The sequence below is a fragment of the Hipposideros armiger genome, unplaced genomic scaffold (genome assembly GCF_001890085.2).
Source record: "Hipposideros armiger isolate ML-2016 unplaced genomic scaffold, ASM189008v1 scaffold_254, whole genome shotgun sequence".
Taxonomy (NCBI): Eukaryota; Metazoa; Chordata; class Mammalia; order Chiroptera; family Hipposideridae; genus Hipposideros; species Hipposideros armiger.
This window is the reverse complement of record NW_017731604.1, coordinates 2,181,957-2,197,941: the sequence shown is the minus strand read 5'-3', so window position 1 is coordinate 2,197,941 and position 15,985 is coordinate 2,181,957. Positions and strand designations below refer to the sequence as shown.

The 15,985-nt window shown below is 38.1% G+C and overlaps 1 protein-coding gene across 1 annotated transcript in view; it reads right to left on the bottom strand.

Moving 5' to 3' along the window:
• The window catches only part of LOC109390085 (vascular endothelial growth factor receptor kdr-like), a 286,991-nt gene that overhangs the window by 72,938 nt on the left and 198,068 nt on the right, over positions 1-15,985 (bottom strand). Inside the window, exons 18-21 of the mRNA XM_019656126.1 lie at positions 7,701-7,836; positions 2,456-2,560; positions 1,486-1,599; positions 179-267 (exon numbers count right to left, since the gene is read on the bottom strand). Coding sequence (XP_019511671.1) covers positions 179-267; positions 1,486-1,599; positions 2,456-2,560; positions 7,701-7,836 — 444 coding nt within the window. The remainder of the gene's footprint in view (positions 1-178; positions 268-1,485; positions 1,600-2,455; positions 2,561-7,700; positions 7,837-15,985) is intronic.

The following is a 15,985-nucleotide window of genomic DNA, read 5'->3' as shown; positions in this document are numbered from 1 at the left end:
GATTGAATCAATATGCTTCTTAGGATAAGAACACCTCTCTCTCTCTCTCTCTCTCTCTCTCTCTCTCTCTCTTTCCCTCCCTCCTTTCCTTTCTCCCTCCTTCCCTTTCTTATTAGAAAACCTCCATATAGGATTCAAAAATGCAGATGGAGTGTGGGGTTTAGTTGGGGAAACCTACCTTGGAAGCAATAAAATCTCCTCTCTTCCCTCTCAGAAAGTTGGCCAGGTTCCCATATTTGCAGAATTCTACAATGACCATCAAAGGACCTGCCAAAAGTATAGCCTACAGTCATTTTTCCAGGAATGATGACGAAGGGTAGCTAATTCTTGGGATAGCCTTGTCCTGGTAACCTTTTGACCAGGGATCTCCTAAAATCTCGTACAGGATTTCTCTAGTTGCAAATCAGTTGACTGATTACTTGTGCTGGATAAAATGGTGACATATTCCAGAAACATCTGGCCAGCTGATGAGTGGAGTAAAGGAACATTTGACAGAAAGGCAAAAGTATAGTCAATAAACCACAATGAACCTTTTTGTGGTGTTCTCTGGGCTGGCTAACATGAAGGTTAGAAGAATTAGCATGACAGAGCACCTGACCACATGCAGTTTACAGTCCAATGACAAAGGCAAAGAGCATCCAACCAGCTAGATGTTTCATGGATTGGCTAATTGAGGCTCCTGTCTGCACCCTTCACATTGTTGCCCTACCCCCAATACCACTATCTTGCTAAAAGGCTTCTCTCAACTGTCATCGTGTTACTCCATGGCTTAAGACTGTCTGCAGGTTTCCCATAGCCTACATTTTCTCTGTACTTGACCACATTGCAAGTTATATGTGGCTTGAAGGCATCTTTTATTTATTTGTATAGGTTAGCAACACCACCCTCTGATAAACCCCTCCAATCCCCTGGCATATTGCCTCACATAAAATAAGTAGGGGCTCAGAAAATGTTGCTTAAGATAAAGTTAAATGAAAGGGCAGACAACAGTAGCACTTTAAAAGAGGAACAAAGGGCTTTTAGTGTAGTCAAGGGAGTGGCTTGAAATCTGTAAATGAACAGGAGCTGTAGAATTGCTAATTGACTTAGTGGGTGAAATCTCTCCTCAGGCTATGGTGGTGGGTGCTAAGCTAAGAAGGTGGAAGCTGAAATGGGAAACTCAAAAGGGTTGTGAAGTCCTTTTCCCTGAATATATTGGCATACCTCCTTAGCACCCCAACTTTTTCTCTTCAACTAAAGTGTTCATAGGATGTCCAAGTTGGCAAGAATTTTAGAGATACACCTGATCCCTTTGTATATTGTACAGTATTGCCTAGAACAGGGTTCAAAGAACATGGGCTCTAGAGGTTCTGTGAATTGCATGGTCTCTAAGTTAGAAGAATTTGCATGCTGTACTTGAAGGCCTGTCTAAGTCAGGTCCTGCTTTGCTTCTGAGTGCTCTGACCCCTAGAAGGCAGTTCTGTCCAGGTATGAAAGACTCCTTACCTCCAGGTTTGGTGCAGGCACCTAGTAAGTTAACCACATTGAGGTGGTGACCAATGTGAATGAGGATCTTCAATTCTGACATCAAAGCCTTAAACTCACTGGAAGTTGCACAATCTGCTTGAAATAAACACAGTAAAGTATAAAAGAGTTGTTCACCCTGGGAGAGGCAGCTGGAGCAATGGAGATTCTGTATACTGCTAAAGAATTCTGGCAGAAATGTCCAGAACACAATTATTAGCTTTTGTGCTTTCCAAACAACATTATAAATGGGTACATAATATCATCCCATGCACTAGCTTGCCTGGATTCTGAGCCTTATGTACTAACAGCCTCAATTATATTCTACTTTTTAATTTTGAAAAAGACATTCTTTGATAGCTACTTCTTTTGTGAAAAACTTTTTTCTGAATTACTGTCCTGGAGAGGTAATTGGTGGATTGGCCCAGTTTGATTTAAGTGCTTTTCTCTGTGGAATCAGGGATATGGACTGGATGGTACTGGGATGTTTAAATACATACAAGTTTATCTATTCAAGATTGGAACCACACTACAGGTTTATGCAGCCTGAACAGTGCAGACTCCAGGTGCAATTCTATCCAAGCTTATTATATATCATATAATTCTACTCACACAATAGAAGACAATGTAGGAATTCTGGTGGCCAAATATCATTGCTGACTTATATTGGCGTTACCCACAACTAAAAACCCCCAAATCTCTACTTCTATATTTATGTTTCTGAACCCAGGAGAGGACAAATAGGCTGACACACAAGGTTCCATGATGATCGGCTCATGTGCCCATGGCTGATGCTTCCATGGAAAATATTGATGAAATAAGGGTGAAAGTTGGTTGTAGATAACTCCCTTTGATACTTCAACTTCATATCCTTTACAGTCCAGTTTTCTACCTGACACCAAGCATCCTTGCAGATGTCCCTCAATAGCCTCCAAAGGTATGTAAACATTACCTTTAAGCATTTTCACTGCCACTGTTTTGCAAGTTGAAGCTCTGTCGATGCCAAATGCACAGGCTTCTACCACTTTACCAAAGGCACCATGGCCGAGGATTTTGCCTGAGGGGGTAAGAAGTGAAAATTAGCAGTAGCCACTGAAAGACCCCAGAGGAAAAAAAAGAATCGGCTTCTTGTAATGGGCACCGTAACTGTGAAGTCAGCATTCTCTGGGAGGCATTTCTAGACCACCTCCTGTGAAATAACAATGCTGTTACTCTCCATTTCTTGAACTTGCCTTCTTACCCTTCGTAACACTTATCACTAGATAGCATTATGCTGGAATATTTATTATCAATTCCCCCAACAGAATATAAGCTCCATGAAGTCTTTCTTCTTCACTGATATATCCCTGGCATCTGGAAAAATGCTTAATATATGGGAGGTGACCAATAAATGTGTGGAATAAGTGAATAAAGGGCTATGCCATGCCAGTCATTGATAGAAAGAACCATGTGGGTTGAGGCAAATTTATGGTGGTCTATAAACACAAACCAGTTATTTAGGTGAAGGTGTTAATACACACCTGTTAAAAGATGTAAGTTATGACTCCTGGTCATCCAGCTCACTAGGAAGTACATCATTTACTGGAAAACTGGATATACGAGGTCTGACAATTAAGTTTGTGAACACATCTTAGAAAAGTGCTACGTACCTCATAGCTGAATATCAGTATGGTCACCTGTGAAGTACTCCCCTTGGGAAGCTATGCACTAACACCAGTGCCTAGTTCAACCTTAAAAGGAATTTTGGAACTCTTTTCCTGAAACGGCTATCAGAGCTGTCAGTGTACAATATTACTCTTTGTCCTGAATGTGATCAAATTGTCTTCTTTTCAATATTTCTTTATTCTTTGGGTAAAGAAAGAAGTCATTGGGGGCCAAATCAGGTGAGTAGGAAGGGTGTTCCAATACAGTTATTTGTTCACTGGCTAAAACCTCCCTTACAGACAGTGTCATGTGAGCTGGTGCATTGTCGTGATGCAAGAGCCATGAATTGTTGGAGAAAAACTTCAGGTTGTTTTTGTCTAACTTTTTCATGTGGCCTTTTCAGCACTTCCAAATAGTGAACTTGGTTAACTGTTTGTCCAGTTGGTACAAATTCATAATGAATAATCCCTTTGATATCAAAAAGGTTAGCAACATTGTTTTGACTCTTGATTTGGACTGACAGAACTTTTTCGGTCATGGAAAATTGGCTGACTTTCATTGTGCAATTTGATGCTTTGTTTCAGGTTCATATTTGTATACCCATGTTTCATCATAGAGTGATACCATGGCCCAAAACATCGTCCTGCCTCTCCAAAAGGTCATGGAAAACTTCGACTCTCCTTTGCATTTGTGCATCAGTGAGCTCCTTCAGGACCATTTTTGCATACACCTTTCTCATGCCAAGATTTTCAGTTAAGATTTTCCTAACTCTTTCTCTATCGATATTTACTTGGTCTGCTATGTGTCTCACAGTCAGCTGATGATTTTGACACACAATTCGATGAATTTTTGCAATGTTTTCATCAGTTCTGCTCATTACTGGCCGCCCTGACTGCTCTTCATCAGTGACGCATTCTCTCCCCTCAGAAAAACATTTAACCCATTTGTACACTGCCATTTTCTTCATGGCATTATCCCCATAAACTTGGACTAACATGTCCTGGATTTCACTTTCGTTCTTGCCAAGTTTAACAGGAAATTAAATGTGTGCTTTTTGCTCTAATTCAAGCTTAGACATTCTTGCATTGGCACACAAAAACATTCGACAACAATAATGAATGCCACTAAGCAAGGCACTACCACATGTTGACATGAACACAGCTGTGAAACACTGATATACCAAGGTTATGAAACCTTACTGACCTATTTGTACAGTGTTGGTAATGTAAGTGCATGGTGACAAGTTCTTGAACTTAATTGTCAGACTTCATACTTCCGTGGGCATTCATTATATATTGTGTATTGAAAGGATTCTGCCTCCTAAGTCAACTTTCTTCGAAGAGTCTCCATTGTAAACCAATACCTTCCATTTGTGAAGTGTTATACATTTGTAAATCATACTCCCAAATGGTACCTCAAAACATCCTCACACTAGCAACAGAATATAACTAGGAAACTATCATTATTAATCTTTTCCTTTTAGAGATGATTTTTAAAAGAGCTCAGAGGCTTCCAGTAGATACAGATGGCTTGTCATGGCTTATGCTGTGAACCTTCCTAAAAATCTCTCAAAAGTTCACGAGTCCCAAGCAAGCATGCCCTGTACCTCATGCTGAGTAGCCTCAGGCCTGGAACTAGAGGATATAGACCTCAGTTTATGGCTTGGCCTCTGACAGGGAACTCCATGTCCAGTGCTGGTGGCTTCCATTTGCAGATTGCTTTGTGACTCATGCAACATTGTCCTGGGTATGGCTCAGGTTGTGGCTAAATTTGGCCTGTGGCAGATGCTTTCCCAGAAGGTCCCAGAGGTGGCACACCAAGTGGCCGGCTTTGGACCAAACTGAAACACCACCCAGCTGCCTCTGCAGACAACACACCCAAAGGGCAAACTAGCAGGTACCAAAGCCTGCTCCATGGGGTCAACCCTGTACAATAGCTCCTCTATTATAGTCATAGCAGTCCTTGCATCCAATCAGCCCAAGAGTCAACCCCTCTCATTGATGTGCAAACAGCAACCAAAGCTCAACTACAACAGGGGGGCACACAAAACCCACACAAATTACACACATGGAGAACCAAGCTAAGGTGACCAGGGAGATGGTTCCACTGGGCCCCACAGGACATCTACTACATACAGCCACTCTACTAAAAGTGGCAGATACAGCAGCCCTAGCTAATACATAGAAGCAAACACAAGGAAGCAGCCAAAATGGGGAGACAAAGAAACATGTACCAAATGAAAGAACAGGACAAAGCTCCAGAAAAAGAACGAAGCAAAATGGAGACAAACAATCTACCAGATGCAATGTTCAAAACACTGGTTGTAAGGATGTTCAATGATTTTAGTCAAAGAGTAGATGAACTCAGTGAGAACTTCAACAAAGAGATAGGAAACATAAAAATTAGAAATAGAAAAAAAAGAAACAGTCAGAAATGAAGAATATAATAACTGATATAAAAGATATATTAGAGGGAATCAACAGCAGATTAAATGAAACAGAGGTTTGAATCAGTAATTTAGAAGTTAAGGTAGCAGAGAACAATCAGGAAAGCAAAAAGAAAATATAATTTTTTTTAAATGAGGACAGTTTAAGGTGCATCTGGGACAACAAGCATGCCAACATTTGCATGATATGGGTACCAGAAGGAGAAGACAGAGAGCAAATAATTGAAAACCTATTTGAAGAAATAATGACCAAAACTTCACTAACCTGGTGAAGGAAATAGCCATAAAGAACCAGGAAGTGCAGAGAGTCCCAAACAAGATGAATCCAAAGAGGTTCACACCAAGACACGTCATAATTAAAAAGCAAAATGTTAAAGACAAAGACAGAATCTTAAAAGCAGCAAGAGAAAAGCAGTTACTTACCAACAAGGGAGTTCCCATAAGACTGTCAGTTGATTTCTCAACAGAAACTTTGCAGGCCAGAAGGGATTGGCACAAAATACTCAAAGTGATGAAAAAGACCAAGATTACTCTACTCAGCAAAGCTATCATTCAGAATTGAAGGACAGATAAAGAGCTTCCCAGACAAGAAAACACTAAGGGAATTCATCAACACCAAATCAGTATTACAAGAAATGTTAGAAAAACTTCTTTAAGAAAAATGAGGAAACTATAAAAATATGAATAATAAAATGGCAATAACTACATATCTATCAACAATTACTTTAAATTTAAGTGGCTGAAATGTTCCAATCAAATGATAGGGTGGCTAAATGAATAAGAAAACAAGATCCTTACATATGCTGCCTATGGGAGACTCACTTCAGATCAAAAGACACACAAAATATCCCATGAAAATGCAAGCAAACAAACAAAAAGCTGGGGTAGCAATACTTATACCAGACAAAATACACTTTAAAACAAAGGCCAAACCATGAGACAAATAATGACCCAGTAATCTCACTTCTAGGTAGTTATCTGAAGAAACCCAAAACACTACATCAAAGGGACATGTGTATCCATATGTTCATTGCAGCATTATTTATAATAGCCAAGATACGGAGGCAACCTGGATGTCCATCAATGGATGAATGGATAAAGGAGAGGTGATGTATATATTGGAATGTTACTCATCCATGAAAAGAAATAAAGTCTTAGGGGGCCGGCCAAGTGGCTCAGTTGGTTAAGAGCTCGCTCAAGAGTGCAAGCTCTGAGCAACAACGGTTTGAGTCCCGGCCCAAGCTGAGCTGCCGCTGAGCTGCCAACCGGTAGCAGGATGGCTCAGCTAAAAAAAAAATTGAAAAAAATAATAATAATTATGAAGAATGAAGTCTTGCCATCTGCAACAACATGGATGGATCTGGAGGTTATTGTACTGAGTAGAGTCACACAGAGAAAGACAAATGCCATATGATTTCACTTATATGTGGAATCTAAAGAACAAAACAAACAAACAAAACAGAAACAAACTCAGAGATACAGAGAACATTTTGATGGTTGTCAGCTGGAAAGGGTTTTGGGAGGGTGGGTGAACAGGGGGAGGGGATTAAGAAGTACAAATTAGTAGTTAAAAAATAGTCATGGGGATATGAAATATAGCATAAGGAGCATAGTAAAAAATATTGTAACAACTATGTATAGTGTCAGATGGGTACTAGAATTATTGGGTTGATTACTTCATAAGTTATACCAATGTCTAATCACTATCTTGTACACCTGAAACTAATATAATAGTGTATGTCAAATGTAATGAAAAATAAAACAATTATTTAAAAAAAATAAATAAAAAGGGGCTCAGAGAAGTTAAGTGACTTGACTTGCATAAGGTCACTGAGTTTGGACATCTAAAACCTCTCAGTCTCATGCTATGTGTACAATGCCATTGTGCTCCCCTAATTTATGGCTTCTCTTCTCCCCATTACCATATTTGAATCTCATCCCACTTTATCTTGGTCCATCCTGAATGTGGCTGAACCGCACTGCACACAATACACCAAGTTTATCATAGATTTGAAGTCACTGCTTTTTTGGGGGCCTTTTACTCAATGATATTATAACTTTATAGTGAAAGAAATGTGGAAGCGTGACATAACAGATTGCTGCTCACCCAACTGTAACCGGTCCCTAGGGAATTCCCATCTAGAGCCATCATAGGGAAGTCTGTCACACTGTTGATCAAGGGGCATCTCTTCAGGATCCATGATGATGGAAAGGTAGCCAGTTTTGATTTCTGATACGCTGGGCTGCAGAAAAGAAAAGTAAAACCATGTTATTACTTTTTTGATCTTCTGACAATGTACTAGGTCTCTAGAGTTTCCCATTTTACATTATAGGGTTGTTCATAAAGTAAAAAAGACACATCAAGAACATACATATAATAAAGAACACTATTAATATAATATAATAAATCAACAAAAATTAAAACAAAAACAACCAACAAGGAAAATAGTTACATGAACATAACAAATTAATAACCAAATTATAAAGAACTAGTTAAAAATCAATAATTAAAGAGGCATAGCACCTAACATGGCAGAGTAGTCAAATCTATGGTGATGTCCACCCCCAAAATCAACTAATGAGGTGGCAAAAAGGTTCAGAATAATTTTTTGCATAACTGTGAACCTAGTCAAAATCTTATGACAACTGGTAAAGACTTGGGAAAGAAAGAAGCATCTCTTTTGTGGTACTAGAGCTCTGTGTCATTTAAAATTACCTGACTTTCATTCTTTATATCCCATATTGGCAGAACCCATAAAGCTGGTAGCAAGCACTCTTAGTGCACTTTGCTAGTCCCAGAGGGAGCAACATGAGCCTTATTCTAAAAATATCATAGTTGTATGTCTCAACATGCCTGGCAACTCCCTCAAACACCAGTGGAAAAAAATCTTCTCTTTGTTTTATATGAATTAAAGCATGGCCAGGGAAGGGGTAGCTTCCCAGGCATCTTTATCCCAAAGCATTAGTAGGCACAGGTATTGGCCATAACAACCTGTGACATGGCACATCACTTGAGATATTAGAAAAAAATCAATTATAAATGAAAGTTATAAAGGAGAACTTGAGAAACAAACGTTTAAGACATAGAGAAAACAGCAAATTGGCAGAGGTAAATGCTTTGATATCAGTAATTACATTAGGCATAAATGGATTAAACTTTCTAATTATAAGCAGAAAATGGCTCTAGCCCACCCAATGACCAGTGGGAAACCCTCACTGGAAGATCCACACACCTAATATATGAGCACTCCCAATACCCCAATGTTAAATCCACATCTCCTCTAACACTGTAACCAGCTCCTTATGCATGTTCCCAAATACAGTGGCAAGAGCAAAATCCAATAGACAGGAAGTGTGTGAAGAAAACAAACTCAGGTCTGAGGTCAAGGGAGAAACCACAAACTTGAGCTGTAGCACTACATTCAGTGAAACAAAAGAGGTTTCCAGCAGCCAGCTTGGTAAATTATAAGACAAAAAGAGAAAATATGCAAGCTTAGGAATTCTCCCATAAGAGAAAGCAAGAAGCATGAGACAAGTACATTTTTATAAGTTTGGAGAAAGCCCCAGATACAAATACAAGCAGAACCAAGGAAAAGTATCACCCAACTGTAGGCAACTAGTAAAGATTGAAGGAGGTGACTGCTACTTCAAATGCAAAGTCAAGGCAAAACTCCAAGGAAAATGAAAAATCAAGGAAACTTCATTTAAAAATCTCAATAACTTTCCTGTATCCAATCTCAAAAACATGGAATTCTGTGATCTATCCAGTAAAGAATTTAAATCAGCAACTTTGAGGTAACTCAGTGAGCTATAAAAAGACACAAAAGACAGTTCAACAAAATCAGGAAAAGAATGTATGAAGAAAATGAGAAAATTAACAAAGATATAGAAAAGATAAAAAAAGAACCAAACATATCCAAATTTTGGATATAAGGAATTCAATGAATAAAATGAAAAATTTGGTAGAGATCATTATCAGAATAGACCAGAGAAAGATAGAATCAATGATCTACATGCTAGAACCTTTTAAATAACCCAGTCACTGGAGAAAAACAACAAAAAATGAAAAGGAGAGAAGAAAGCCATGTGCTCTATGGGATAGCACTAAGCAAAAAAAAAAAAAAAAATCAGAGTTATCAGAGTTCCAGAAGAAGAGAAGGAGAAGGGAGCAGAAAGTTTATTTTAAAAGTTAATAGCTGAGAATTTCACAAACCTGGGGAAAGACTTAAACATCCAAGTTCAAGAAGCTAATAGATTACCCCATTATTTTAGTTCAAAATAATCTTCTTCAAGATACATAATAATGAAACTGTCAAAACAAAAAGAGGATCCTCAAAACAGTCAGGAAAAAAAAATGATTGTAACATTCAAAGAAGCCCCATTGCGCTACCTGTGGATTTATCATCAGAAACCCTGCAGGGCAGAAGAGAGAGGGAAGTGATATATTCAAAGTGTTAAAAGAAAAATTTGCCACCCACAAATGCTCTGTCTAGAAATGTTAACCTTCAAAAATGAAGGAAAAATAGACTTTCCCAAATAAATGCTGAGGAAGTTCATCACCAGTAGACCTTCCTTACAAAAAATGTTAAAAGTTCTTTGAGATTAATGAAAATACACTAATTAGTACATGAAAGAGAGGGAAAAAATGAACAATGGACTGAAAAATAACCAAAAAGCAATTAATAAGATGGTATTAGTAAGTCCTTATACATAATATCAATAATTACTTACATATAAATAATTACTCTAAATATAAATGGATTGAATTCACCAATCAAAATACACAGAGATGCTGAATGAATTTAAAAAAATAGATGTAACTATATGCTACCTATGAGAGGCTCAACTGAAGCTTTAAGGACACACATATGTTCACGTGAATAAATGGAAGAAGGTATTTCATACAACCGGAAACCAAGAGAAAGTGGGGGAGTCTATGCTTTTAGCAGACAAAATAGAGTTTACGCCAAAACAAGTAAGAAGAACAAAAAAAGGCCATTATATAACAACAGGGTCATTCTATCAAGAAGATTAAACAATCATAAACATATGCAAACCCAAAATCAGAGCACCTACTATATTAAGCAAACACTAATAATCCTGAATGGAGAAATAGAAAACTGTGCAATAATGCTTGGGATATAAATACCCGAATTTGAAGATTGGATGAATCATCCAAACAGAAAATCAATAAGAAAAGGTAAGACTTGAACCACATAATAGACCAAATGGAACTAGCAGACATATAATAGAATATTCCAAAGGTTACAGTTCAAGTTATGGATGTAGGAAAATCCTGAACTCACCATCTTTATAAGCTACATATAAACCAATTTCCTCTGGGGGTAAAATAGACTAGCTGAGCAACTCTTACTCATCAGGCAAATGAATAAAAACACATATTGAAGTGGGTAGAAAAGGCTGAGACACAATTTCACTATAGACCCCACCCCTGTTACAGTGACCCACAATTGGGAGGGAACTCAAAACACAGAGCTTCACTCTTAGAAGCTAAGATTTTGAAACCCACATTGAGCACCCCAACTATTTATACCTGCACCTGAGAGACAAGGTCCCAAAACATCTAGAATTGAAAACCATCAGAGTTAGAAGACTCTTTCAGCAGCAGATAGCCAGCAGGGCCAGTGCTGCAGTATTTCTTAGATAACTCTTGGGGGTCAGGGGTCCTAGGCAGGCCGCAATTTGTCTTGGTGTGCTATGCCTTTTGTTAAGTGGCCCCAGGCTTTGCACTGGCACCAAATCTGAATCTACATTAACCTGGTGAATACCATTCACCCCAGCATCATTACTTCTTGAGATCCTGCCTCATCGAACTTGCATACCACCCGAGGACTCTTTCAGGGGTTTAGCCTTATGGGCAACCAGCAGGTAGAGGCATGCCTAAGGGTGCCCTGGGCCTCCTGTTGAGCTTCCCCAGGCATGGTACTGGTAACAGCTGGCCCTGGTTTGCAGTGTGGCCTCTTCCAGGCAACTCCAGGTCCAGCACAGACAGTAACCAACCATGGATCACTTTGTAGATCCTAAAAGGCAGCCCCAGGATGGTCACAGGCAGTGACTGACATTGCCTTGAACAAAAGCCTCTCCAAAGTGTTTCCAGAAACAACATATCTGGTAGCAGGCTACAGGCCACAACAGAGCACCATCCAAATAGCCCCACAAGTGGCACACCCAAAGCGTGGATTGACAGGCACCAGAGGCAACTGGGGAAAATCTTGTTCCCTGGGGTCAGCAACCATGTAAAAACTCACACACTGTGTTCCTTGCCAATATTTCAGTTAGTCAGCTTGGGATCAAACCACCCACTGATGTGCCAACAGCAATCAACTACAACAGGAGGGCACACACAACCCACACAAATGACACACCTGGAGCACCCAGCTCAGGTGACCAGAGAGACTTTGCCACTGAGCCCCACAGGACACCTACTACATAAGGCCGCTCTAACAAGACTGGGAGACTTAACAGCCCTACCCAATACATAGAAACAACCACAGGGTGCAGCCAAAGAAACATGACTGAAGTAGACGAACCAAACAAAATGCTAGAAAAAAACAAAAAACTAAAGAAAATGAAGACAAGCAATCTACCAGATGGAGAGTTCAAAACACTGGTTTTAAGAATGCTCAATGATCTCAGGGAGAACTTCAGCAAAGAGATAGGAAACATAAAAATGGAGATAGAAAACATAAAAAAGAACCAATCAGAAATAAAGACTATGATAACTGAAATGAAGAATACATTAGAGGGAATCAACAGTAGATCAGATGAAGCAGAAGACTGGATCAGTGATTTAGAAGATAAAGTAGTAGAAAACACTCAATCAGAACAGCAAAATGAAAAAAGAATCCAAAAATAATGAGGAGAGTTTAGGGGCCTCTGGGACAACATCAAGCATACCAACATTCATCATAGGGGTACCAGAAGGAGAGGAGAGAGAATAAGGGATTGAAAGACTATTTGAAGAAATAATGACAGAAAACTTCCCTAAGCTGGAGAAAAACATAAACAAGTCCAGGCGATGCAGAGTGTCCCAAAGAAGATGAACCCAAAGAGGCCCATACCAAGACACATCATAATTAAAACGTGAAAGCTTAAATACAAAGGTGGAATCTTAAAAACAGTACGAGAAAAGCAGTTAGTTAACTACAAGGGAGCTCCCATAAGACTACCAGCTGATTTCTCAACAGAAGCTTTGCAGGCCAGAAGGGAGTGGCATGAAATATTCAGTGATGAATACAACCAAGATTACTCTACCCAGCAAAGCTATCATTTAGAATCAAAGCACAGATAAAGAGCTTCCCAGACAAGAAAACACTAAAGAAGTTTATTATTACCAAACTAATAATATAAGTAATGTTATAACGACATTGAAGATGCAAAAAAGCAAAAGTATAAATAATGAAATGGCAATAACTGTATATCTATCAATAATTACTGTAAATATAAATGGATTAAATGCTCCAATCAAAAGATAGGGTGGCTGAATGGATAAGAAAACAACACACATATGCTGCCTACAAGAGACTCATTTCAGTTCGAAAAACACACACACAGATTGAAAGTAAACAGATGGGATAAAGATAATTCATGAAAATGGAAACAAACAAACAAACAAAAAAGCTGCAGTAGCAATACTTATACTAGACAAAATAGACTTTAAACAAAAGCTACAACAAGAGACAAAGGACTCAGTAATCCCACTTCTGTGTATTTACCCAAAGATACTGAAAATGCTACTTCAAGGGGACCTGTGCATCCACATGTTCATTGCAGCACTGTTTGCAATGGAAAAGATGTGGAGGCAGCTTGGTTTTCCATTGATGGGTTAATGGATAAAGAGTAGGCGGTACATATATACAGTGGAAAATTGCTGGGCCATGGAAGGGATTGGGTTCTTGCCATCTGTGGCGGCATGGATGGACCTGGAGGGTGTTGTGCTGAGTGGACTATTTCAGAGAAAGAAAGACAGATGCAATATGATTTTGTTTATATGTGGAAACAAGAAGAAGAAAGCAAACAAACAAACAAAACAGAAACAAATTCATAGATACAGAGAACATTTTGATGGTTGCCAGATGGAAGAGAGGTTGGGGGGCTGTACAAGGGGAAGGGATTAAAAAGCACAAATTGGTTGTTAAAAAGCCATCATGGAGATGTAGAGTACAGCATAAGAAATATAGTCAATAATACCATAATAACTATGTATGATGGCAGATGGGTACTAGATTTGTCAGGGTGATAGATGAGAGGGGCTTGAAGGGCATGGTAAAAAAGGTTAAGGGCATTCAAATTTGTAGTTACAAAATAGTCATGTGAATGTAAAGCACAGGGAATACACATATAGTCAATAATATGGTAATAACTATGTATAGTGCCAGGTGGGTACTAGACTAATCAGGAGGATAGCTACTTAGATTATATAAATGTCTAACCACTATGCTGTACACCTGACATTAATATAAAACAATACTGAATGTAAAAATAAAAACAGCTTGACATCAACTGTTGGTGAGGATGTGGATCAACTAGGCTTTGTACATTGTTGGCAAAATTATAAAATGGCACATCACTTGGAAATATTTCTGGGCATTAAAAAAAAACTAAGCCTATACCTTTCCTATGACACATATATTTCACTTCTATATATTTTTCCAAGTGAAATAATAGCCTATGTAGGTCCACAAGGTACTCTTGGTAGAATGTTCACAGCACTTTATTAATAATAGTTCCAAAATGGAGACAGCCCAGGGGTCCATTAGCAAGGGAGTGGCTATACAAACTCTGTTATATTTATACAATGACATGTATTTGACATTTATTACTCAGCAATAAAAAAGAATAAACAATTAAAAAGAATAAAATACATATAACAACATGGACAAATCTCAAAACATTATGCTAAGTGGAGGAAATCTAATATACTCTTTGATTCTATTTTTATGAATTTCTATAATGGACAAAACAAATCTCCAGTGAAAAAATTTAAAACTGCACTTCCTTCTGTGGGGATGGAGATAGGAATGGGGACTGCCTTCATGTTGGAACTCTCTGGGGTGATGGTAATATTCTGTACCTTTATATAAATTGGGGTAACACGAGGTGTATGCATGTATTAAAACTCATCAAATGGTATACCTATGTTTTATGCATTTACCTATGTAAATTTCACTTAAAGAAAGAATGTTATGTAAATAAAACTCTTGTTAATAATATACATGCTTAAATATTAAAAGGTAAAATATACTGTCTGCAACTTGGTTTGTACTGCATCAAAAAATAAGATGTGTTGATGGATAAATAGGAAAATTGATAGAAAAGTAGATAAGTGATAAAGCAAATACAGAAAAATATTAATTCTAGAATCTAGGTAGTGGGTATATGGGTGTTTACTTACAATTATTTTAACTTTTCTCTACTTTAAAATTTTCATAATAAAATATCCAGAAGAAAGCTTTATGTCCAAAGATATTCATCATAGTTATTTCTATTAGTAAGAAACTGGGAATGACTTACATGTTCAGTTGGTTTTTAGATCTATTCTGCAGCTATTAAAATGATGTTTTCAGTGAGTAAAATGGTAAAATATTATATTATACTGGATTAATATTACATACAAAAATGCAATATAGAATATGACCTCAATGTTCTCAAAATCCACAATTTAAAAAAAAGGATGGAAATCCAACAAAATTTATTATTGGTTGTCTGTGAATGCTATTATGGGTTTTTGTTTCCTTCATATATTGGGATTTCCTAGATTTTCAAACACAATGAAGCATTATTATTACCCATTTACTTACTTTCATTAAACAAAAATCAATAGCTAGATATGTGTTCTCATTCTGGGTTTGCCATTAAGGCATTTATGACCTAAGGCAAATCACTTCCTCCTTTCAGGCTTTTTACCCATAAAGTAAGAGAATCAAAGGTCATTATTCTCAACCAACTCTTGGCCCTGCCTTCCTTCATCTCTCATCATCTTCTTTGGGACTATTATTTCTACTCTAGTCAGGACTTCCTTCCTACTTTTTCACTCCTGGAATCAATGGCACAGAATTTAGACATTTTCCTGGTATGCTTTCTATTTGGTCTTAGAAATACTGCTCTAGTTGAGCTTCAGCATCCTTTTTTTTTGTTTCCTCATTCTCTGGTTCCAAGAGCAGCCTTTGCTGTCAGTCACTTTTCTCTCATTCCTTAAGAAGGCATGAAAGCTGGCTAAGGCTTGAGGCTAGGTTCTTTAAGCCTCAGTTGGTGTAAGTTACTGATGTTATTACTAATGTGACAGCCCTAGAGGAAGTGAGCCAAGTGGATCATTTCTCTCTCTCCAAGATAAGTATAGCTGAACATTACAAAACCTCCAAGTCCCAGCCC